The sequence below is a fragment of the Xenopus tropicalis genome, chromosome 9 (assembly GCF_000004195.4).
Source record: "Xenopus tropicalis strain Nigerian chromosome 9, UCB_Xtro_10.0, whole genome shotgun sequence".
NCBI classification, from domain to species: domain Eukaryota; kingdom Metazoa; phylum Chordata; class Amphibia; order Anura; family Pipidae; genus Xenopus; species Xenopus tropicalis.
Window position 1 is genome coordinate 61,952,736 of NC_030685.2, and position 23,885 is coordinate 61,976,620.

General features: G+C 39.1%; 2 protein-coding genes across 6 annotated transcripts in view; one reads left to right on the forward strand and one right to left on the reverse strand.

Annotated features, from left to right (window-relative positions):
* Positions 1 to 868: 868 nt before the first annotated feature.
* Positions 869 to 13,583, reverse strand: dusp19 (dual specificity phosphatase 19). The gene is given in 4 exon segments (NM_001016317.2): positions 869 to 2,289; positions 8,200 to 8,352; positions 11,150 to 11,196; positions 13,330 to 13,583. Coding segments are annotated over 4 exon segments (648 nt in total). The 5' UTR covers positions 13,556 to 13,583; the 3' UTR covers positions 869 to 2,067.
* Positions 13,584 to 16,721: 3,138 nt separating this feature from the next.
* Positions 16,722 to 23,885, forward strand: part of nckap1 (NCK-associated protein 1) — a 67,480-nt gene continuing 60,316 nt past the window's right edge. For 3 of the 5 annotated variants that reach the window (XM_002932013.5, XM_004917910.4, XM_002932014.5), the window contains exon 1: positions 16,723 to 17,111. In XM_002932013.5, coding sequence (XP_002932059.1) covers positions 17,004 to 17,111 — 108 coding nt within the window. In that variant the 5' untranslated portion in view covers positions 16,723 to 17,003. Of the gene's footprint in view, positions 17,112 to 23,885 lie in introns of all 5 variants that reach the window. The other 2 variants (XM_004917909.4, XM_004917911.4) reach the window with 2 other exon arrangements.

The window sequence follows — 23,885 nt, forward strand, 5'->3', positions numbered from 1 at the left end:
CCCACTGTTGTTATTTCATCATTTGGCCCTAGGGTGAAATGATCGAATTAGCCTGATATTGCTTGTTTGGTGGCCTTGCCAAACACCATTTTTACAACCCAGGTCAGTAAGTTGCTATCTTAACTAGCAGACTAGTGGTACTCAGACAGTGGTACTTGCCATTTGGCTCTGCTGCCACATTCTATTTACATTTACACATGTACAGGGCCTGTATACTCTAGGGGGCACATTTACAAAAGCACGAACGCTCAAGCGTTCATGCAAACGCTCCAAGTGTATTTTCGCCGATTTTTTTGGGCGTCCGCACGACTTTTTCGTACGGCTCACGACTTTTTCGGACGTTTGCACGAAAAAATTGGAAATGTTTTACCGCTGTTTACAATTGTTCGGTACGAAAATTTTGTGACTTTCGGATCGCCAATACGATATTATCGTGACTAATACGATTTTTTCGTAAGCATTTTCGTGATATTTGCGATCTTCCGAAATTTTCGTTTCCAATACGATTTTTTCCCCATTCGTGATTCGGATTCGTGGATTAGTAAATGTGCCCCTATGCGTCCATCATGTGACAGAATGTAGTGCACCACAGCAGAACTCAACTTCATCACATTGATCGGAGGACAAATATAACTTTATATAGACAGTCTTTATCCACTTGTATCTGACTTTTATGGAGAGCTTTCAACATTTTGTAAATATGCCCTTAAAAAAACCCATAGAAGTAGAGTGATTTCACCTTTTGATAACTATGACACATAGTAATCGTGTTTTCAGCAGCTGCACTCCTAAGCAGTACACTGAAGGAAAATAGAAGGTGGTGTATGATGAATATGCGATTCATTGTGTAGAATATATCAAGCAAAAATCACCAAAGAGACATTTTATGTTTATTTAATTAATAATATTTATCAACTTTGTTCTCCGCTGGAACCTTTTACTTGGAACATTTAAAGCAATTTGTTTAAGGTTGTTATTTAGACAATATAGAATTATTTTTATAAATAAATACATTTGCAGCTGGGTCGGTTGCACCAGTAAACATCAAATGAAAATATATGTACAGTAATATAAAACAAGCACCTAATGTGAAAAGCATTTGTGTCAGCCTCGAAAGCTTACACCCACAAGAATTTCCTTTTTAGTAAAAATCTGAATTTAATTTCCCTCTCCCATTAATATAATGAACAGTGTTGCCAGGAGACAGAGTAGTTGGGTTGTTTAATAACAGTTATTAATGTAAATAAATTGATTTACCCATTCCTATCACTAGGTGTCCCTGTTCTCGCTACTTTCCAAGAGGCTTTGTCTCCATCTAGAAACAAGAGGGCTATCAAAGGCTGGCCTTATTTACGAGCTTAGTAGTAAGCTTGGATTCAAGTTCAGGTACACATATATTAATGTTCTGTAAGTTTACAGGTTAGAAATACAGCATTTACAGACTAAAGCTTATATAAAAAATAGGGTTGGCAGAGTGAAAATGAACACCCAGGCCACATAGCTTGGGAGTTAAACGGGTCATTCACCATTAAATAATTAATAGTAATAGTTTAATTTACCAGTTTTTAGAATTTACCCACAGGTGCCAATTTATCATAACCCAATATTTTTATTAAGTGGTAATGATGGATAAAATATATTGAGCATTTAAGATTTAAAAATCTCTTAGAGTTTGAATCATTTTTCTGCAGCATGTTGTTTGCATTGGGGAGTAAGGATTCGAATGGCTGAAATTTCTACATGCTGATGCTCAAACACATTTTGATGAAACCAAAAGGTATTTTGTTTGATAAATGTGTCAGTTCATTAAAAACCTACCTGACAGGAAACCCAAAATGCTCAGTCAGCCAGAACTGCTGAGAGCATTCATAAAAACTGGTTTAGTCGACAAGTGTTCTATACAACTAAACTAACATTAAAACTCTTCAAAACAAGTGTAAAAAACTCTATTTTTGTTTATTTGCAATTTCAAAAAAAAAAAAAAAAAATGAAATAAATATAAAAGCACTGCAGTCCAAAATCTAGATAACACAATGGTTACAATTTCTGAAAATGACAGAGAAAATATTAATCTGTCTTTTCATGTATATCTTCTGGTCTTTTATTAATTTCTTGGTATTTATGAAGTTGCTCCATGAAGCCAGGATTCGGGCATGCTGCAGGCCTTGCATTTTTCACTATGGAAAAGGCTCTGGCAAAATTAATCTTCTCATCATACATTAAGAAACCAATAGCAATTGCTGGCGCACGGGAAACTCCTGCGTTACAGTGGACAAGCACCACTCCATTCTGTGAAAAACAAAACACAGAATTTTATTGAATTTCTGGTGTAAACGCAGACGTTGCATGAATTTCACTTTGTACCTATAATATAATACATATAAAATATAAAACAAGGAACAATTAAAATGTGCTTTCCCTGCTACCAGATAAGCCCAATGTAACGATCAGTGTTACTGCTGTAGGCTAGTAACACCAAATTAATTGGGCAGTAACATATTTGGCTATTTGGCTTCTGCCATTGACAAACTGGACATTTTGCCATCAGGAAATACCTTCCCATTGCTGCTAATGTAAACCATGGAAGGGGTTTCATTTTGTTGCATGAAAATGTATTGGTGAGTACTTTTGTCACCGTGATTTGGGGACAGCCAAATGCCCTAAAAATATGATGATCAAAATGGAAAAAGTAATAAACTTTCTGTCTAAAATGATTGTGTTTTTCCCATAAAAAGGACTGGGGCACAATGCAACACTTTTAAAGCACACAATTTTTTGGCACCAGAAGCAGAATTTTTGTGAATCTGTGCACGCATTAAACACACAGGTGTCATTATTATCCACCTCTTGCCTTCCACATCAACCAATGAAATTAGAGCCCCACCCCCTGTATATTTAATAGCTGTGCCATGTTTTAAAGAAATTGAATGGGAGCCTTTTTATTCTATGAAGAACAGTTTTAGCATAGTAGGCCAATGTATATGGTATTGCAGATCTAAAAATGCCTTAATTACAATGCAGTTTGCCTTCCTGTTGATGTCAATGCATTTTACATAGTTACATAGGGTTGAAAAAAGACCAGTGTCCATCAAGTTCAACCCATCCAAGTAAACCCAGCACACCTAACCCACACCTACCAATCTATACACTCACATACATAAACTATATATACAACCACTAGTACTAACTGTAGATATTAGTATCACAATAGCCTTGGATATTCTGATTGATCAAGAACTCATCCAGGCCCCTCTTAAAGGCATTAACAGAATCTGCCATTACCACATCACTAGGAAGGGCATTCCACAACCTCACTGCCCTCACTGTGAAAAACCACCTACGCTGCTTCAAATGGAAGCTCCGTTCCTCTAATCTAAAGGGGTGACCTCTGGTGTGCTGATTGTTTTTATGGGAAAAAAAGAACATCCCCCAACTGCCTATAATCCCCTTTAATGTACTTGTACAGAGTAATCATGTCCCCTCGCAAGCGCCTCTTTTCCAGAGAAAACAACCTCAACCTCGACAGTCTAACCTCATAGTTTAAATCTTCCATCCCCTTAACCAGTTTAGTTGCACGTCTCTGCACTCTCTCCAGCTCATTAATATCCTTCTTAAGGACTGGAGCCCAAAACTGCACTGCATACTCAAGGTGAGGCCTTACCAGGGACCTATAAAGGGGCAAAATTATGTTCTCATCCCTTGAGTCAATGCCCTTTTTTATACAAGACAGCACTTTATTTGCTTTAGTAGCCACAGAATGACACTGCCTGGAATTAGACAACTTGTTATCAACAAAAACCCCTAGATCCTTCTCCATTAAGGAAACCCCCTCTCCATTAAAAGCAAAATGTTGTGGTTTTACAAAATTTCATACTATTTCATAAACATTTACACAAAGGGGCACATTTACTAACCCACGAATTCGAATTGGAAAAATTCCGATTGGAAAACGAACATTTTGCGATTTTTTCGGCGCCTTTACGACTTTTCGGAAATTATCGCGACTTTTTCGTTACCAATACGATTTGCGCGAAAAAACGTGAGTTTTTCGTAGCCATTCCGAAAGTTGCGCAAAATCTGGCAATTTTTTTGTAGCGTTAAAACTTGCGCGAAAAGTCGTGCCTTTTTCGTAGCGTTAAAACTTAAAAGGTGGGACGTTTCGCACAAGTTTTAACGCTACGAAAAAATCGCGCAAATCGTATTGGTAACGAAAAACTCGCGTTTTTTCGCGCAAATCGTATTGGTAACGAAAAAGTCGCGACAATTTTCCGAAAAAATTGCAAAATACCGATCATTACGAAAAAAACGCAATCGGACGCATTCGGCCCGTTCGTGGGTTAGTAAATGTGCCCCAAAGTGTAACAACCCACGGATCAAAATCTGTTCTTCTTGTAAAGACTTCAACACACCTCAGGTCAAGTAAGCTTTGGAGTCACAGAAAAATAACTGCACTGATCATTTTAAACATACAAGACACAAATGATCACAAGTGTAGTAACAGTTTTAATTCACAAACTGTTTTGGCTGGCATATTGTGTTTGTGTCACTAGCAGTTATAGTTGCACAGCATTACATCCCTGCATTTACTTGACAGAACATGTCTGTTCTTGTTAAAGAATGACCTTTTCGGCCCAGGGGTTGGCAACATGACACCCTTTTGTAAAACTTCTACTACAAGCACGTCCCAGCCACCTGAGAGGCTAGGAGTTGTAGTTATCTGCTTAGTGATAAGTACAAGGGTTTCATAGACTCCCAGCATTGTCATATATCATGCAGCCTAAAGGCAGCCTAAAGGTCCCCATCATGCAGCCTAAAGGTCCCCGAACCGACTGCCCCATTGCCACCCACAAAATCCGATCGTTTGGCCCCAGGGCCAAACAATCAAATTTTTTTTTTTTTACCTAAATGCTCCCTGATATCGCCCACCCGTAGGTGGGGATATCGGGTGAAGATCCGCTTGTGTATGGTGACCTTAAGGGCTGTGACAGACGGGGAGATTAGTCGGCGCGTGACAAATCTCCCTTGTCGCGGGCGACTAATCTCCCCGATATGCCATCCCACTAGCTAGAATGTAAATCGCCGGTCGGATAGCATAAGCGGTGCTGAAATCGCCAAAGTTGCCTTGAGAGGAAAATCTCCTCGAAATACGGCAAATCTCCTCGAAATACCATCCCACTGGCAAAAATAAACCACCAAAAAAACCACCGGTAAATTGCCGGTGGGATGGCATATGTGGCACCGCGATTTCCCTGAGATCACGGAAGTTGCGTTGACAGGAAACTTCCGGGATTTCAGGGAAATCGCAGTGCCGCGTATGCCATCCCACCGGTGATTTACATTTTCGCCGGTGGGATGGTATTTCAGGGAGATTAGTTGCCCGCAACAATTTCGTGTGCCAGAGCCCTAAAATGCCATCACCTTCACTAACATTGGATTTGTTGCATTATTTGCAGCAATTCAGCTATATTGTGGGGAATTTTCCCATAATTAAGATGAATCGCTGCATATGAGCCACTGCGTTGGCCCAGGCAAAGCCACACTAAGTGGAATTTGGCGGGAAACTGCATATGTTGATGCAATAGCCCTGGGTGCAGCCACAATCTCCAGGTCTAATCTTAATCTAAGTTTACACTGAAAACACCCCACTAAGAGAAACCTGGAATTACTGCCACACCCAGGATGACATCAGTTATAGGATTCCTTAAGGTGGCCATACACGCACCGATAATATCATACGAAACCTCATTTCGTACGATATTCGGTGCGTGTATGGTATGTCGGTGAGTTGGCCGATATTGCAGGAAGCTGCTGATATCGGCCGACTCGCCGATCGGATCAGTTTGAAAATTTTGATCGGGCGCCATAGAAGGCGCCTGACCAAAATCTCCCTTCAGTGCTGAATCGGCAGAAGGAGGTAGAAATCCTATTGTTTCTACCTCCTTACCTGCCGATTCAGCCCTGAATGGTGTGTGGCGGATCTGACGATGTTTTGTGCGACCGATGGTCGCACGAAACATTGTCAGATCGCCACGTATATGGCCAGCTTAAGTCTCCATGCATTGACTTTTACACTCTTTATTAAATGAGGATGAACAGACGCATTGGTGCTTGTCAAGATGCCGTAACTTGCTAGGAGTATGTATAGGCTCAAGTACCTTTGTGTCTATGCACACTAAATTTACAGTTAGGCTTGCATTTGTAAACAAGCTTAAGTGTAAATAAAGGAATTCATGGATCTATCACTGATACAATGATCCTCTATACCTGTAACCTTGTTTATGAACTCAATGCCCTGACCAATGTTGAGGATCAGCATCACCCTGTCATACAATATCCTGTCAGGAATCCAAAATGGACATGACATACTGAGATATATCTAGAAGTAGGCAGTTTTCTAGAGCTCAGATGGTTATATATACAGAGGGACTTTTGATTGCAGAAGATGTCTGCTTAAGGAACCGATCCCTGTGCTGTCCCTGCACTGATGGTTGATTTTTCAGGAGCTGACAGAAAAAAAACAATAGGAAAAAACATTCTGCAAGGGTTATATATCCATTAAGAGCATGTTTTGACCTACATGACAATTAGCTGATTAAATATCGGGTGCTTGTATTGTACGCTGAATAGTCAAAAGCACAATTACATGAATGAACAAGCTGGGTCTATTTAGTTCTATACTGAATGATAGAATCACAGAAAGCTTTTCAGTGAGCCCTTACTATGATACTCAGTGGAAATTTATTCTGTTAACAGCAGCAGGTAACCTGAGTGAGGTCATTATGCAAAATAGGATACTGTTATCCTGTAACATATTCTTGCAAAGAGAAGAGGATACCACGTATAACAAAGGTCAGTGCAACATAACCTTTCATTATCTTAATCTATGATGAATAATCCAGGTGTTTGGTGTGATGGGCTCTACTCTTTCATAAAGGTGTGCCTTTATTCATCCCGGGGACTGAAATAAAAAAGGTACTTTGCTTGTATTCTTTTAACATTGATCCACACTGACTGTTAGTCTCTTGAGTGGAAGTCTTTTATTCATGGCCTATAGCAAACAGAAGATTTAAAATATACCCCAATGTACAGTACACTGAATAAAGAAAAGGCCTCCTTTAAATAGAAGGCATTTACATACATCATGCTGTAAAAACAGCTAAAAAAAGATGGGAATTGTGGTCAGAGGCATGCAAATTCTTCTCATACAGCCATGTGACCAATAATATATTCAGAATTGCTTGTTTAATAGCTAGAGTTGCATAAATCATAAACATCTAAAGGAAACAAAAATTTGTTTACAATAGGGTGTGGATTGTCAATTCTTTTGTGCCATTAGCACCTTGCCAGCGGGCTGTAAATAAGTTCAATATACGTCAAAAGACAGGGACACCTGAAAAGCATTTTAATGCACATTTTGTACATGCATTGTGCTCCAGTCCTTATATCCAGTCCTTGTGCTGGACAGAAATTTGGACATAACCGCTTCAAGCTTCTCTTGCAATAGGGAGATGCAGATCCACCAGCGCCAGGAAACTAGGGGTAGGCAAAAGAGGCATGTACCTAGTGCCGAAGGGTGGGGTGCTAGGCATGTACGTCTTCTGTCTGCTTACCACTAGTTTGGACCCTGGATGAGGGAAATGTAGCAGCTAAATATTTTCTTACTGCTTGCCTGCGCACACTGGGGTGGGTTGCGTGTGATCAAAAGCTCCTTGCCTTTGGTGCCTCCGTGACTTGGCCCAGCACTCTGATTAATAATGGAAGGTACAACAGAGACTGCCTAATACTGATTTGTATGTAATGATGCCTAATAAAGAAATGGGCATCACATATTAACAAAAATATATATAAGAAACAAAAGAGTTGTAGTTGCAGGCTTGAACAAACTTCATGCATAGATAAGAAGAGCAAAAGCACTGCCAAAAAAATAAGGTCAGTTGACCTTTTTAGAACTTGCTTCCTTTGGTCATGTGAGAAGTTCTGGTGGTTTCCCAACGGTCTAAACCATTTGACATGATGTGATACAAGATATGCCAAGGACATAATAACACAAGGGTGGGGAGCCTTAAGTTCTGCAGATGTTGTTGGAACTTATTCAGGACTTTCTCAGAATTTGCCTAAGAGCAGTAAGCATCCCTCCATTAGCAGGAGCACATGCATACAGAACATTTTTCATTTTAAAATTGTACATTTTTACAATACCTGTAGTTTTACATTTTCTAGAAAATTAAAGCATTCTGGGAAAAAGGAAGCAATGTCCGTCTCTGGAAGGTCCAAGATAGACATTTTTTTGTAAGTGAATTCATTTGGAAAAGCATTGTCCACTCCGTAAGCTACGTTCAAGATGTGAGTGACCTAGAAATAAATAATATAAACATCTGTTAAATATGTTTCACAGTGAATGGAACCCCTAGCATTGGTAGAATTATGTAGTAGATTTCAAAATATGTCAATATACATTTGCTACAGAGTGTACAAAGTGCAAAAAAGGTTGCAATCAGGCATTTTTTTGCACTTTGCAGAGAGTTCTGTCTTACCTGTATCGCTACTGCTAAGTGGCAGAGACCTGCCATCAGACTCTAGAATAAAGTGCTGACTATGTTAGTCAGCATTGTATTGGTAAGGGGCTGGAGGGTGAAGGCAAGTATGTGTCCCTTACCCACATTCTAATTTGCATGTCATTTTGAATTTGGCAGAGCACAGCCTACCCAGGGGTTCAAGTGCTCCATAGATGAGTACTAAGGGGTGTGCTCTTGCACCCTGTAGCTCTCTAGCACTTGCACCCCAGGGACCACAATTATTTTATTCTATATAATTTAAAAAACAGAAGAAGGTGTTTGTATAAAACAATGTATGCAGCTGATTGATGCTTTATTTTATAATTCATTGTAAGGTCAAAAGCCCAAAATTGACACTATACTCTCTCTGCAAAAAGCTCTGATCTTACCATTTTCACAATCAACACACAAAGTATGCATTTTTATGCTGAAATCTGCTCTGTGTGCTAACGAGCTGATCCCATGTCTGTCAGAGCACACACATTTAAGAAGTGAAAGACAGAGGATCAGCTTTTCTCCACTGATATACATACACATATGGCAGAGATCATCATCATTTATTTATATAGTGCCAGCAAATTACGCAGTGTTTCACAATAAATTTAAACAAACAGGGATCTTAAAAGGTTGAACAACAGAATAACAATAGGACCAGAGGGCTCTGCTCAGAAGAGCTTACAATCTACAGGGATTAAGGGTACATTGAAACAAAAGGAATGTGGATTCTGATTTAGGATACATATATAATTGTCTGATCAGTTTAGATACATTGAATATGCTTCCTTAATCAGATGGGTCTATATGGAGAGTTTGAATCTTTGGAAGGAAGGGGAGAGTCTCATGGGCTGAGGCACAAAGTTCCAGAGACAGGCAGAAGCCCGGGAGAAGTCTTGCAGCTGGGAATGGGATAAAGTGATGAGAGGATAAATTTAAACCAGAAAGGGCAAGAAAGGTCAACAAAGCAATGCTGCTATCCCTAGCTAAGCACACTTATGTATATTTTCCCCTGCTGTATCTGGTGTGTGACTCATATCGTCTGCCTGGTGACTGCATAAATATGGTTGTAGATTTTGCTTGTTCATTATGTGATTAAGACTTTCCATGGCTATTTCAGTCTGGAAAAATCCAAATATCTGTTAAAACTGAACCAGAAATAAACATTTTCTTCTAGAAATGTTTTGTTTTTATCTTGGTGTCCCACATTTGTAGATAAAAAAAGGTGTTTTATTTTTGGAATCTCTAAAAAAAATTAAAGCTATCCACATCCAGATCCCATATGATTAGACAGTTAGGTAACTTGCTGCTGCATTGTCAGATTATTGGTTTGCCTAACCGTAATATAGGGCCCACACATTATTGGTGCGTGTATGGCCAGCTTTACCCTTTACTGGTACAGGCTATATGTTTGCTTTAGAAAGTATACTATAGTTTACTTAAATAACCTGCTGATTAGCCACAGGGGCAGCCACTTAAGCTGGAAAAAAGGAGAAAAGGCACAGGTTACATAGCAGGTAACAGATAAACTCTGTATAATGCAGTGTGATTCTATGCAACTTATCTATTATCTACTATGTAACCTGTACCTTTTCTCCTTTTTTCCAGCTTGAATGGCTGCCCCGATGGCTACACAGCAGCTTATTTATACAACCTTTAGTAGTGTTTCTCAAGCAACCATACAACTTGTACCCATGCAGGGCAGTAGTACATGATATTTTAATTACTGTTCCTTTAAAGAAAGCATATTTCCCCTCAAGATAGCTGACATAGTCCACTATTTGCAGTAACACTAACAGTGGAGTTAGATAGCCTATGCACATACCATGAGTGTACTGGTTCTTTAAGGATAGGCTCTATTGCAGTTGTGGGGCACCTTTGCTTGCAGAGGCTGTAGCCAAAAGCCTGTCTCATTGTGCCATTGTCAGCGAAAATAGTTTCCCCTGCCTGTTGCGTAGAACAAACTGTATATCTGAGCCTTCCTAGGTAAACTAAAACTCCCCCCAAACAGACAGAGCACAAAATGTTTAGTTGGGTTAAGAAACATTATCCACTTAAGTTGATTTTTTAGGGCAGGTGGATCCCAGAGCAAACTAGACTAGCTGATTTCTACAAAACAATCACCTCTTTTATTAGGTCCTCAATCATGAGCAGTTATAAAAAGCACAGCATATTGGTACCTACTGTATGTGAAACATAATACCTGGCAACATTCCAGTTGTACCTGTAATCAGATATCATTACTGTAATGGAAATAAACCAGGCTTGCACATCTGTTTCACATGCATTCTCTAAGCCCATTAACCCAACAGTGGCAAACTTAGCAGCGAACAACATTTTGAAAACAAAATGTTACTGTCAGGCCCCACATATGGAGCGACTGGTCCATCACCACTACAACAGTTCCTAGGTCTTAACACTGGAGGCAAACATCACCAATGATGTTGCCCATAGCAACCAATCAGCAAATAGATATGAACAGTCAGCTACAAGTTAGAAAACAAAAACAAAGATATTGCCAAAGGAGCAGATATTTTAGTGTTGGCCACTGTAAGATCCCTGCATTTATTACTTATTACTAAGATAACTAATTCTATTACCTTATATTTTTTCAGTACATCCAGATCTTGTGCTACATCCTGTGATCCTAGAAAAACAAAGGTGATATTGTTTAACAACACATTTACTTGTTGCTTACTAATCTAATTTCATGCAGTTAAAGGGATTCTTTCATGATACTTTTTATTTCTAAATTACACTGTTTCCATAGTGACGATATCACTCCAACTTGCAGCGCAGCAGTAAAGTGTGACTGAAATTTATCAGAGCACAGGTTACATGGCTGTAGCACCCTGGGAAATGAAGAATATGGCTAGAGCCAAGTTTGCATTTTTTAAAAAATGGATTTCAATGCAGGATTCTGCTGGAGAAGCTCTATTAACTGATGCCTTTTGAAAAAAACATTTTTCCTGTGACAGTATTCCTTTAATTTGGCCATACAAGGGCAAATTGGCTGTGTGTGAGGCAAAATAATGGCATCTTCCAATCAATATCTGATCAAAGCTCCTTCTGATATCAGTCAGTAAGGCCACTAGAAAGGGTTTGTGGATACAGACCTCTTCCAGCAAGCATGAAAAAAGTGCCTATATAGCATGAAATAACAAAAATTGAAGGCATATTTGCCAAAAATGGCAGGATTCTACACCACTATTGTTCAAGATTTTTTTTTTAAATTATGTCTATTGATTGATTTTCAATGGGTTTAGACGTTGATCAGGTCCACTTTCCTGGAAGAATAAAAAAGAGATCTGATTGATCAGAATTAGACTGATTTATTGTGCTAAAGTGTGTATGGGGGGGGAGGTCAGGGTCTTTCTATCAATGTATCTGTTTTCTGGCTATAAGTAGGACTTTATGGAGAAACAGAGTAATGTATGGAGACAAATTAGGTTAGGTGGGTAATATACAGCCTTGGATCGGATTGGATTGTGGGAGGAGCAATAGAAATTTGGACCAATATTGGTTTAAGGATTACAGCTCCAGAGATATGCAGCAGGGTACCTTGTTCAGTCTTACACTTATGTCATAGAAGTTCAATATATTCATCAATCTCGTGTATTCTAGTTTTGTTATGGCTTCTTTTGTGAAGGTATAGCCGAATAGCCATTTGCTTGTAATTCATTGAGACAAGTAAGGGGACTTTCAAGTCCTGGCTTCATTGGATATCAGTGATTTGGCTTAGCTCTGCTTGCCACATTGTCTGGGCTTTAAAGGTTTATCATGCAGACTATTTTAAATAGCTTTAGAAATATGTAAAACTAGGCCCATGACCCAAACTGGGTCATGTGTGATTTTTTGCAGAGATGAAAAGGGAGTGTTGTGTCTCATATGGGTGGCAGGATGCAGTGCTCAAAAACTGATAAAGCACTTTCCTGAATTTTTTTTAGTAGGGCCATTTACAGTTGCATGACCTAAATGCTTGCCAGGGGATCTCTGCCCAAAAAACATTTTATTCATAGAGAAAAATAAAATGTAATCCTAAGCAAATTTCCAATATTTACTAGTCATATTTTGTCATTGTAATTAAATGTTTTTTGGGTGGGGCAAACACACCTTTAATTATGTAACTGGAATGGGAATTTACTATCAAATGAAAGATGTGCTACAAATGAACTAGAAATGCAATCTTATGTACAGTATAACCCCCATATGAAAATGTAATTTAGCCTTTTTTACATGGCCTTAAACTAAAATTTTTATAAAACTTGCTTTTGTGAATACAATCCAAGCAAATTCTTAACCCTGTAAACAGTGAGGGGACACCTTTTGTTTTAATTAGTCAAGGAGTTTATATAATGTAATAATTTTTTTAAATATTTTTTTAAACAATGTTGCAACATAATCTGATACAGACAATCAAAAGCATTATTCTGTATAATTTTAGGTTACAATGATGATGTACAAATGGTCACCATAATTTAAAGTTTAGTTGTCCCTTCTGAGCATTTAGCTGCACTCTAAATGAGAGAAGTAAGCTTGAAGTATTCCATGTGTTAAATGTAAATCCTTAGAAACGTGACATGTTTCTGTAGTGGGAGTTGTAGTTTAATACATAGTGGGGCTTACATACTAACATAAATGTAGATGAGTGCAGTGACACATAGAACCAATTACCAACTAATGAAATCAAATGTCTGACTGGTTGCCATGGGTTCCTTATATACTTTTGCTTTTTTTTAAAGTAACCAAGCAATTGACATCCCACAATGGACACACTTACCAAGCAGCAACCAAGGCTTGACGGCTCCAACCTGCAGGTCCGTACTAAGGTCTTGCACATACCCACAGCCTGAGCCATCTCGTTGCTCTGGGTCATCTACAACTTGCACCACTGAATCTTTCCAAGTCTCTATAATCCTCTTCCCTGATAAAGTTGTTACCCGGGTGCATTGTTTCTTCAGCTTGTTCTTTGTGAAGCCTTTGATTTCCTCACCAAGAGAGTGCATCACATGAGGATTAGTCCGGCACAGCCTGCAGCACAGCTACCTGGAGTTTTACAGAGCAATTCACTGCCTCCCCCTCGGCTCACTGTGCAGCAGATGCTTCCACTCTGTTCCTGGGTTTTATATGTCATCTTTTTTCATTGGTTAAGGCACTGCCATTTCTGATTGGCTACTTGTACACAGTGGTGCAGAAGCAACCAATGAATTTTCATGTGTCAGTTGTAGTGTGAATGTGACAATATGTGCTTGTGTCTATAAGAGAGAGTAAATGTATGCCTGTACATTTGCTTTTGGGATCTCTTTATAGTATATTTTAATAAATTTGTCAGACTAATAAAGCATATTTCCCAATATATGTGCAAAATATAATATAAGTGCAAAACACAGTATGCTCCAGTGCAGTATAACTAAAAGCCCCTGGCAAAATAATGTTTGATGCCAAGTTACAGGGTATTGCAAACCCTTGGCAAATAGATGACCTGTTTCACAAACATCTGTAAGGCTCCCTTTGGGCATGCTGCATTTGATGCCACTGTTTATGTGTTCTTGAACATAGGTGCAGAAAGAGAACACAGTGCAGCATGCAATTTTCAGACCCCGAGTGCTACAGAGTATTGACATGAAGTCAGTCTGCCAGTACACTGGTTACTAGGTACTGGCATGCAGTCAGTGGCAGAGTGAGCAGTGATATACTGGTACTGGCTTAGCATAGGGACAGCGCAAGGCTATCAAATGAGCAGATCATTAAGAGTAGTGCACATTTTTCATTCACCCAATTAACCATTCATTAGATTCTTTACAACTGCTCACCTGATATTTTCCTATCACGCGTGTCGGGTAAAATCAGTATACACCTTTATAGAATTTGCCTTTATAATGTAAGTAAAATCGTAAATGTTTGCTAAATGACAATAGGAGAAAATTACACAACTGTACAAACATTTGTGCAATGGTAATGTAGATAACTCAAAGATAAATAACCCCTTTAAGCTAACTTTTAGGGACTGATTCATCAAAGTATGAGTTTGAATCCCGAATTGGTTAAAATTCAGATTAGATACGATAATTTCTGATGATCGCAAATATCACAAAAATGCTTACGAAAAAATCCAATTTAGTCACAATAATATCGTATTTTCATATCAGAACGATCGTAAACGGTGGGAAATCATTTCTGACTTTGATCCTTCTGTGCATGTTTTTGGAAGCCTCCCATAGGACTCAATGGCACTCTGAAGCTCCAACCTGGCCTAAGGAAAGTCACGATACCGAGGCTTGAACGAATCCGACACTTTCGTACTCGGCGCGAAAATTACGATTTTGTCGCACAAACTGTTGTGCTTTTTGTCGCAAAGTAAAAAAAAAAATATGTACAGTACGAAAATTTAGAAAAAATATGCTTTTTTGTATTCGGAACCGATCATACTTGAAAATGGGCCCCATAGCATGATGTAGAGAATAATTGGTCTTCATTTTTTATTATTTGTAGTTTTTTAGTTATTTTTTAGTTTATGTTTAGTTTTAGAATTTTATCAGTTATCTGGTTGCTAAGATCCAAATTGCTAAAGCAACCAGAGAGTGGTTTGAATGAGAGACTGGTGTATGAATAGGAGAGAACCTGAACACAAAAATAAGTTATAAAAAGTAACAATATCAATAAAACTGTAGTCTCACAGAGCAAAAGATTTTTGCCTGCTGGGGTCAGTGATCCCCATTTGAAAGCAGAAGGCGGCAACACCATAAAAAATAAATAATGAAGACCAGGTGTAAAGTTGCTTAGAATTCTTTAGGGCTCTGGCACACGGGGTGATTAGTCGCCCGCGACAAAACTCCCTGTTCGCGGGCGACTAATCTCCCCGTGTGCCAGAGCCCTTAACATACTAAAAGTTTACTTAAAGGGACCCACCCCTTTAATTGCCATAGGAAAACATGTGTTGCTTTGTCTTTCCAAAGCTGCCTTGCGAGGAAACTTCTGGTGACTTCGGAAAGCCAAAGTGACACTTATGTTTTCCTACCAGTGATTTACATTACTGCTAGTAGGAAGGCATGCAGAGAGAAGTTGCTGCCGCTAGAAGAGATTAATTACACTCATTGTGACAGCAGATGGGCCTCACCAACTAATATCTGACTAATATCAATCGTCCAGGTTTGATTTTCTAGTCGGATTGAGGACCACTTTTTTGAGTTGATGTAGTCCTCAATCCCAAGGCCTCCACAGCTACAATTAAGATCTGACCATTGGCCAAAGGGCAAAACAATGGGATCAGCCCAATATTGCCCCACTTCAAGGAAACATCAGGTTACTTGAGAAACCCAAAGCGACGTGTACATTTCTCCACCAGTGGTTTACATTAGTGGGAATTCAATTTCAGATTAGCTGTCCACTTTAGCACAGATTTACCCTGGGGATTAATCTCCACATATTCCATCACACAAAGGGGTGGTTTTCCCAATAAATCGTAAATATAAGCATCTCCTTTTCTGTAACTAGTGTTAGGATACCAGTATTGTACATCCATTTGTCTTTTATATGTAGTATATTAAAGTGCTAAACCAGAAAGTAGTAAATGCAACAATGCAAAGGTAGCCATAGACATGTATAGTCACTTCCGAGGTATCTGTCCATTTTGCTTGCAGGTTGTTTGGTTGGATACCAAGAAGAACTAAATAAAGTTTGTTCTATATTGGAATTTAAACTTGGCTGTTATGGTCCCACTTACCCTAGCAATTAAACAGTGGTCTGAGCGGCAGACTTAGAAATGCATAGGTTGCCCAAAATGAAAAGAAACTAGTTACACATGCCATACCCTCAGTACATTACCCCTCTAATAGCCCTACACGTGTACTTTAGGCTAATTTGACACTACATTCTCAGCCGGTGGAAAAACTGCATTACCGCCTGATCCCATGCCGTGTGCAGCAAGTTACAATAATGGCATTTGTCACTGCACGCATGGGGAGCTTTAGGCCTACAGTAACAGCAGCCTTAGAATTACAAGCATCCATCTTGGCTGCGGCGGTTCTAGAACTACATCTCCCAGACTGTTGTCACACTGCAGTTCAGGAGCCAGAGCGATTTGCTCTGGTGACATCATCACTCCCACGCCTTACGCATGCGCAGGAGAAGAAGCAAAGCGTCGCCACTACCTCACGTCACGTAGTTCCGTCGCCTGCTCAGGGCTGGGGTAGGTGTGTGGCTTTGTGTTCCCCGCCCACTCAGCGGCAGGAAGGGAGGGAGCTGGCGGCGAGAGTCAGGGCAGGCGTGTCAGCGCGTTACACTGCGGAGCATGGGCGCTGCATAGCTTCCCCCTCCCTCCCTTCCCCACCAACCACAACAACCCCCCCTCCCGGACCGAGCGCTATCGCTTCCGAGAGGCGCTCCCTCACCCGGCCAAGCGGTGGGGGGGTCATTTACAGCGGAGGTAACGGGGTGTCGAATTGAAGAGCCGACATGTCGCGCTCCGTGCTGCAGCCCAGTCAGCAGAAGCTGGCGGAGAAGCTCACTATCCTCAACGACAGGGGGGTCGGGATGCTCACCCGTCTGTACAACATCAAGAAGGTAAACGTGAGCGGGGATGGGAGGCCTCTACGGGCTCTGTTTGGGAAAGGGGCCCTGGGGCCCATGCATTCAGGAGATTTAGGGGTTAGTCTAGGGCAAAAATCTTCGGAGAACTACATTTCCCAGCATTTATCCATGGAGAGGACGCGGGGGGGATGCTGGGAGTTGTAGTTATTGTGGGCAACTCAGAGGGTGAGGTGGATAGAGGGGCAGTGGAGAGCTTCCCTGGGCGGTGCAGGATGAGAGATCCCAGCTGCAGGGAGAGAGTGGGAGGAGGAAATCCTTCCTAATCAATCACAGGAAAAGAAATCACTGCTCAGCTGCCTCATGAAACATGGATTTGTATTTTGTTCCTCTGTGTGTGTGTGCTTATGTGCATGGGGATAATTGTGCTCCTGCTCCAGCTCTCCTGTGCTACTAAAGAGCCATTCAGATCCTGTTTTGGGGTTGGCTGTCATTAAGGCCTCCAGCAGGAAATGCAGTTTATATCACACGTTTGGGATCTATTATCTGGAATGCTTGGGAGCTGGGTTTTTCCGGATGCAGATTTTCCATAATTCAAAGCCTTGTGCATTAATGTTTCAGCAAACATTTAAACATTTGAAATGGTTTTGCCATTGATATGGGTTTATTCTGCTTCGTTATCAAGTGCAGGGTACTGTGTAACTGTTGCACAGAAAAAGCAAATCTTAACAGAATGAAGAACTGTTGAGGACTCTATGGGAAATGGTATAAGTCAAAGCTTTTGGGATTCCATAGATGTATATATGTCCCTCTTTTATTCTGTTTTATATAAATGTTGGTTTTATCTCAGTAATGAGTTGTCACTTACAGTACTCCAAGTCTCCATCTTTCTTGAATCAAACTTGTGAACACTATGGGGACCGATGCTGTTATATGCAATAGATATTCAACTTGGCATCTTCCCGGTGTTGTCAGTCTACACCTCCCTGCATCCCACTGATAGCAAAAAGGTTCTCATGGCTGTGAGTCCTAGCCAAGCAACATTTGGTGGGCAACTGAATACAAATCTCAGTTGTAACCTTTTGGAAAATTACCCTAAACACAAATCCTATCATAAACACAAACCCAAAGTCTATTGGTAAGATTACCCTGGTCTTGTAGATTGTAAGCTCTTTTGGGCAGGGCCCTCTTCATCTCTTGAATCGGTTATTGATTGCTTTATATGTTACTCTGTATGTCCAATGTATGTAACCCACTTTTGTAAAACGCTGCAGAATATGTTGGCGCTTTATAAATAAATGTTAATGTCTGTTGTTGAACCCAAAATGTGTTTATTGTAAATGGAAAAAACATAAAGAACCACAGTTTTATGTTAGAGATTCCAAGGCTGTCCAGTATGTGATCCCCCAGCTTTCCTTGCAAATACAGTTTTAGTTATCTACTTACATTCTGACTATTTTTATTATTAACATTTATTTATAAAGCGCCAACATATTGTGCAGCACTGTACAATAAGTGGGTTCATGCATTGGACATACAGAGTAACATATAAAGCAATCAATAACCAATACAAGAGGTGAAGAGAGCCCTGCCCAAAAGATCTTACAATTGGGATGCTGAAAGCTGTAACTGAAAGATAATTTGGGGGCCACTGGTTCTGCATCACTATTAACAGCACTATTAAAAAGAAATAACTATCATGTGTTTACACAATTTCCACTGAATGTGACATGCATTGTAATCTGGACAGGCTGATCAGTAATCAGACATCTGATGGATTTTCCTGGGATCAATGGAGTTGGGCTTGGTTGCTGCTTTAAATGGGTTTAAGCCATGACTCATTTATGATTTGCCCAGAACTGCAAAATATAACTGCTGGTGTAATACATATAAACAGGAGAAAGTTATATATGGTGTAAAACTGTGGTGTGCATTAGCTTTATGGATGATTAAGAAGACAGAAAAGTAAAAGGTAGTGGTGGCAGCTATGATGTATGCATATATCTCAGTACTATAATGCATTAGCCCACCATTTATACTGTCAGTAGTAGACGTGGCAGTGAGATATAATGTATATTGCTATGAAGCACTGATGTGTGTTACTTGTGAGTATGTGGACATACAACTTCTAGCAGCCTAAAATTATGTTGCGCACAGCTTTTCTATAAAGCTTTTCTAAAGTATATTAGTTTGTCAGTTAGTGCAGTATAATGATAGTTATCTTTTTGTTTACATTCGAAGAGTGAATAAGGTTGTAATTGCAATGATTTGTAATATATGCATAATTAAACCTCCCATTGATATGAATATTTGTGTGCCCTGAATAGAAATATCTCCATTTTTGGGGCTTAACTTAAACTACATTTTATGATGGTTTCAAGCAATTAAATTAAAATGAAACTGGTATTTGTTGAAGGTTTAGTGTTTTATGAAGACATAACTTTTCATTTATACCTGTTAAGGAGGCTGGCAGCTGTAGAATAAACACTATATTCTACAGTTTCTGTCCAGCTGTCCAATTAAAAGAAAGAAATTGTGCTGAACATACTTACTACCTATTCTTTTAATTTACAAATATTTATGGTTTGAGGTATTACCTGAGCAAAACAAGAAAGTGAAACCACTGTCACTTTATAACTTTCTATGACATTCTGGCTATGCAAGTAAATATAGACTCACCCTGACAATCTCTTGTGGCTCCCATTTATTTAGTCAGGAATGTAGTTCCTACTGAAGTCTATAGTCTGTCACTGGTGTTTCTCTGCTGTCAGGGATGTGCTATGTGTCATATTCGCATAACAAAAGCTGTGATTAGGGGTTGTTTATGCCAAGCTCATTATCTCCATTTCATCAGATTACTTAGGGTGAAGACACACGGAGCTACTAGTTGCAGCTACTTGTCACGGCTACTAAATGCCAGAAAATACCCTGCCATAGACAGTGCACCCTAAGGGTGAAGACACATGGAGCTACTAGTAGCAGCTACTTGTTGTGGCTTCTAAAAAAAGACAGTGCTGATCATTTACTGATAATTGTCTGTAAGTATGGTTTAGCAGAGGCAATTATCAGTATTGTCTATGGCAGGGTATTTTCTGGAGCTTAGTAGCCTTGGAAAAAGTAGCTGCTACTAGTAGCCCAGTGTGTCTTCACCCTAAAAAGCAAAACATTTGCCTTTTTTTGTAAATAAAAAGAACAGGCAGAGTATGTTTAACATAAATCCTACTGAATTTGCTAATTTTTAGCAAAGCTGTATATAGGTGTATATACTACCCCTTTAAAGGAATGAGCAGGGGGGAGCATTGCTTTAAGGCAATGTAAATCTGCACATAGATCATATTGGATCATTTGAGAGAGCATACAATATATAAGCAGCCACTGAAGCATCATATTCCATATTGCCTCCTATTAGTGCATACACCACATTTATTGCATTTTTGTGATTCCTATGTTTGTGTGTGTTGACTCACTGATTCTTTTGTGTTGCGAGAATTAAGATAGAAAGGTACAAAGTAAGATGGCTGAGCTAGTGTTGGTGTCTGCCCACTTCTGTGCCCCATATAGCTACACATGTCTTAGACTTTTGACAATTGTCAGATAGGAATCTGCAGGCTTGGAGTTGCTGGGACTGCTAACCGTCCATTCTAACAGCTGTACATCTGTTTGATGTATTATGCAGTGTGTGACATCATAGAATGTTTTCCCAGTCTTGTTTCATATTGCAATAAAATACCCTGTCTGTATCCTTTCTGTATTTGGCAATGTTTTCTTTAATATTCATATTTTTACATAATCTGATCTTTTTCTCATGTATGTATATTTTAACTTTTTTTTTTTAAATAAAACTTGTGTTTTGGCTAATAGATGAAGTACAGGTATGGGACCTGTTATCCAGAATGCTCGGGCCCTGGGGTTTTTCGGATCAGGGATCTTTCCGTAATTTGGATCGCCATAACTCAAGTCTACTAAAAATAATTTCAGTACTGAATAAACCCAATTGGCTTGTTTTGCCCCCAATAAGGATTAATTATATCTTAGTTGAGATCAAGTACAAGGCACTGTTTTATTATTTCAAAGGAACTTATTTTTAAAAATTTGAATTTTTTGCTAATAATGCAGTCTATGGGAGATGGCCTTTCCGTTATTCGGAACGTTCCGGATAAGGGATCCCATACCTGTAATACAATTGAATTTGGGTAACGTCCACTTTTCAGGTCTGCTGGTTACCAGGTCAGGATCTACTGTGACCAACAATCAGCCTCTCGCTTCAGAATGTTTTACTGCATTTACCACCTTTCTCTACTTCTTTATACACCCTACCCCTAAGGGGCATCCCTTAAGGGGATGCAGATGTTGTTGTACTACAAATTCCAATACAGAACTGCAAGATCACTGATTAGTGTACATCGCCTACCCCCATGGTTTCTCAATGATTACGAATTCTGCATGGTTTGTATCTTTATACATTATGCATTAATCCTAAAATAGCCTTACTCTCCTGCCATAACCCTCTTGGACTAAACTAGCCGCACAGGTTCTTCTGTATTCAACAGACTCCTGAAAGACAGGATTTTTGACTTTATGGGCCATTTAAATATGTGAAAAACAGATCCTCTTGTAAAAAGGGATGCACAGAATCCACTTTATTGGATTCGGCTGAACCCTTTGTAAAGGATTCGGGTGAATACCGAACCTGAACCCTAATTGGCATATGCTAATCAGGTTTTGGAAGGGTTAAAAACTGAAATTTTTAGCTTCCGTGTTTAAATGCCAAAAAGTCACAAGATTTTTAGGATTCTGATTCGGTATGGCCAGAAGCATGGATTCAGCCGAATCCTGCTGAAAAAGGCCGAATCCTGGGTTCGGTGCATCCCTACTTGTAAACATAAATAAAATCTTGGTGAGATCCCAAAGCACATGCCTTCATTCAAATCTCTGTTAACTAGATTGGCTTCTTTATAGAAAAAAAAGAGGAGGTATAGGGTTTCTAGAAGGATAAAAGACAGGCAGTACAGCTGCACTAATAAAATATAAAGTATATGTCATATGGTAGAATCATAGCCAACCAGTTATTCTAACTACAACTTCAAGAGGCCTTTCAGTACAGTGACATGGTTGCAGTTAATATGTGGCCATTCATTGCCAGCTTTAGTGTGTAAATGTAGCAAAGTCTATTTTAAGATTCATGCACTGGATACAAAAGGGGGAAAGAAGTGTAATGGTTTAGATGACAGGTCTCTGGAAGGACTTTGGTTCCTTTGTAGTACCCATGCCATAGAAACCAAAAGAAAGCCATTACATAAGAGCTATTTTATAAAAAAAAAAAAACCAAAAAACTGTCATCTGTAATCTTTAATTAAAACATATTAGCATATTTTATGCTGCCCAGGACAGGAAAATATATCAATAAATGCTCTTACAAAGAAATATGTTATGAACAGTGAGTCAGAAACGACACCCACACATGCTTTGAGGGGCAAGGACACAATGTACTTGTAAATTACTGTTCTTTAAAATAATGTGTATTCTAAGGAAATCGAGGACACTATCTAAGTTACTGTTATATAAAAGTACTTGTTTGTTAAAATATGTTTGGCCACTGGATTTGGCCCATTCATTTCCATTTAAATTGGGACCTCGGAGTACAACCTTTGCTTTCTTGATTGGCCTAACATTTGTAAAAGTAAATGGAAATTAAGTTTAACGTCTGGCTTTCCATAGGCCACAAATCACAAAAGAAAGAGAAGCAATGTGATGAATTTATGCAGTGTTGCACAAAGCTGCAAAGTTTTAAGGCAAGTTTGTTATGAGCTAATAAGCAGAGCATGGCAGTTATTTTAAAGGGTGCGGCTGCACATGCTAGATAAGCTCAGTGGCTCAATCAATATGTATTTATCATAATTATATAGAAAACACTGGATCTCATCAGACTAGAAGGCTGGAACTTTAAAAAAATACGAACATCTTAGAGCATAACCTGAGTAAAGCAGTGATTTAAGGGAATTATATGTCAAGATCTGGGGGAAAAAAATTGTGTTTACGAGAACTGTTTCCTTTTTCTATAAGAGACAGTAAAATTACAAGGGTGCGATTTCTAGCAGAAAAAAGATTTTACAATACAGCCAAACTTGTATTCCAAGAATGCTAATATGTGGAGTTTCTATGGTATCACATAAATTATTTTTTGTTTTTTAAATGATTTCTACTTTTTTTTTTTTTAACTTTTTCTAAATTTTAGATTTCAAAAAAGTTTCATTTTCCTCCCTCACAAGCCAGATGTCTGACATTTATATTTGATACATTATTTGATATGTTTCTCAGCAGCATGTGTGCAGTATTCCACCAAAAAATGTAGTTCATGGAGATCTTGAGTCTGAACTGTTGTAGTTTAGACAGTTGGCCACCTGACTTACAGAGTTTATTAGAGAGGGAGGAAAATTAAAAGTAACTTATTTATAAAAGGAAAGGGTTAATCAATGGTCATTGCCAGTTTGTTAGGTGCCCCCTTTGATAATGCAAAATGGGTGGCCTGCGCTGGTACAATTCCTATATTATGAACAAAGAGTCTGTAGGTAGATTGTGCCTAAAGTTTAAATCAAGACGTGCTGGTAGCTAGACCAATGCTGGGTGAGAAAAATGTTTGCACAGCCAGACAGGATTCCCTAAAATAGTATTTATTTGGTTTCTACAGTTAATTGTTATGTTTAATAAGTGTAATGCTGCATTAACAAATACAGAAGTGCCTGACACTGAAATCAGTACACAGAAATCTGTTAGCATTGATTTCATCCATGGGATTTTTCAGGCTCTAGT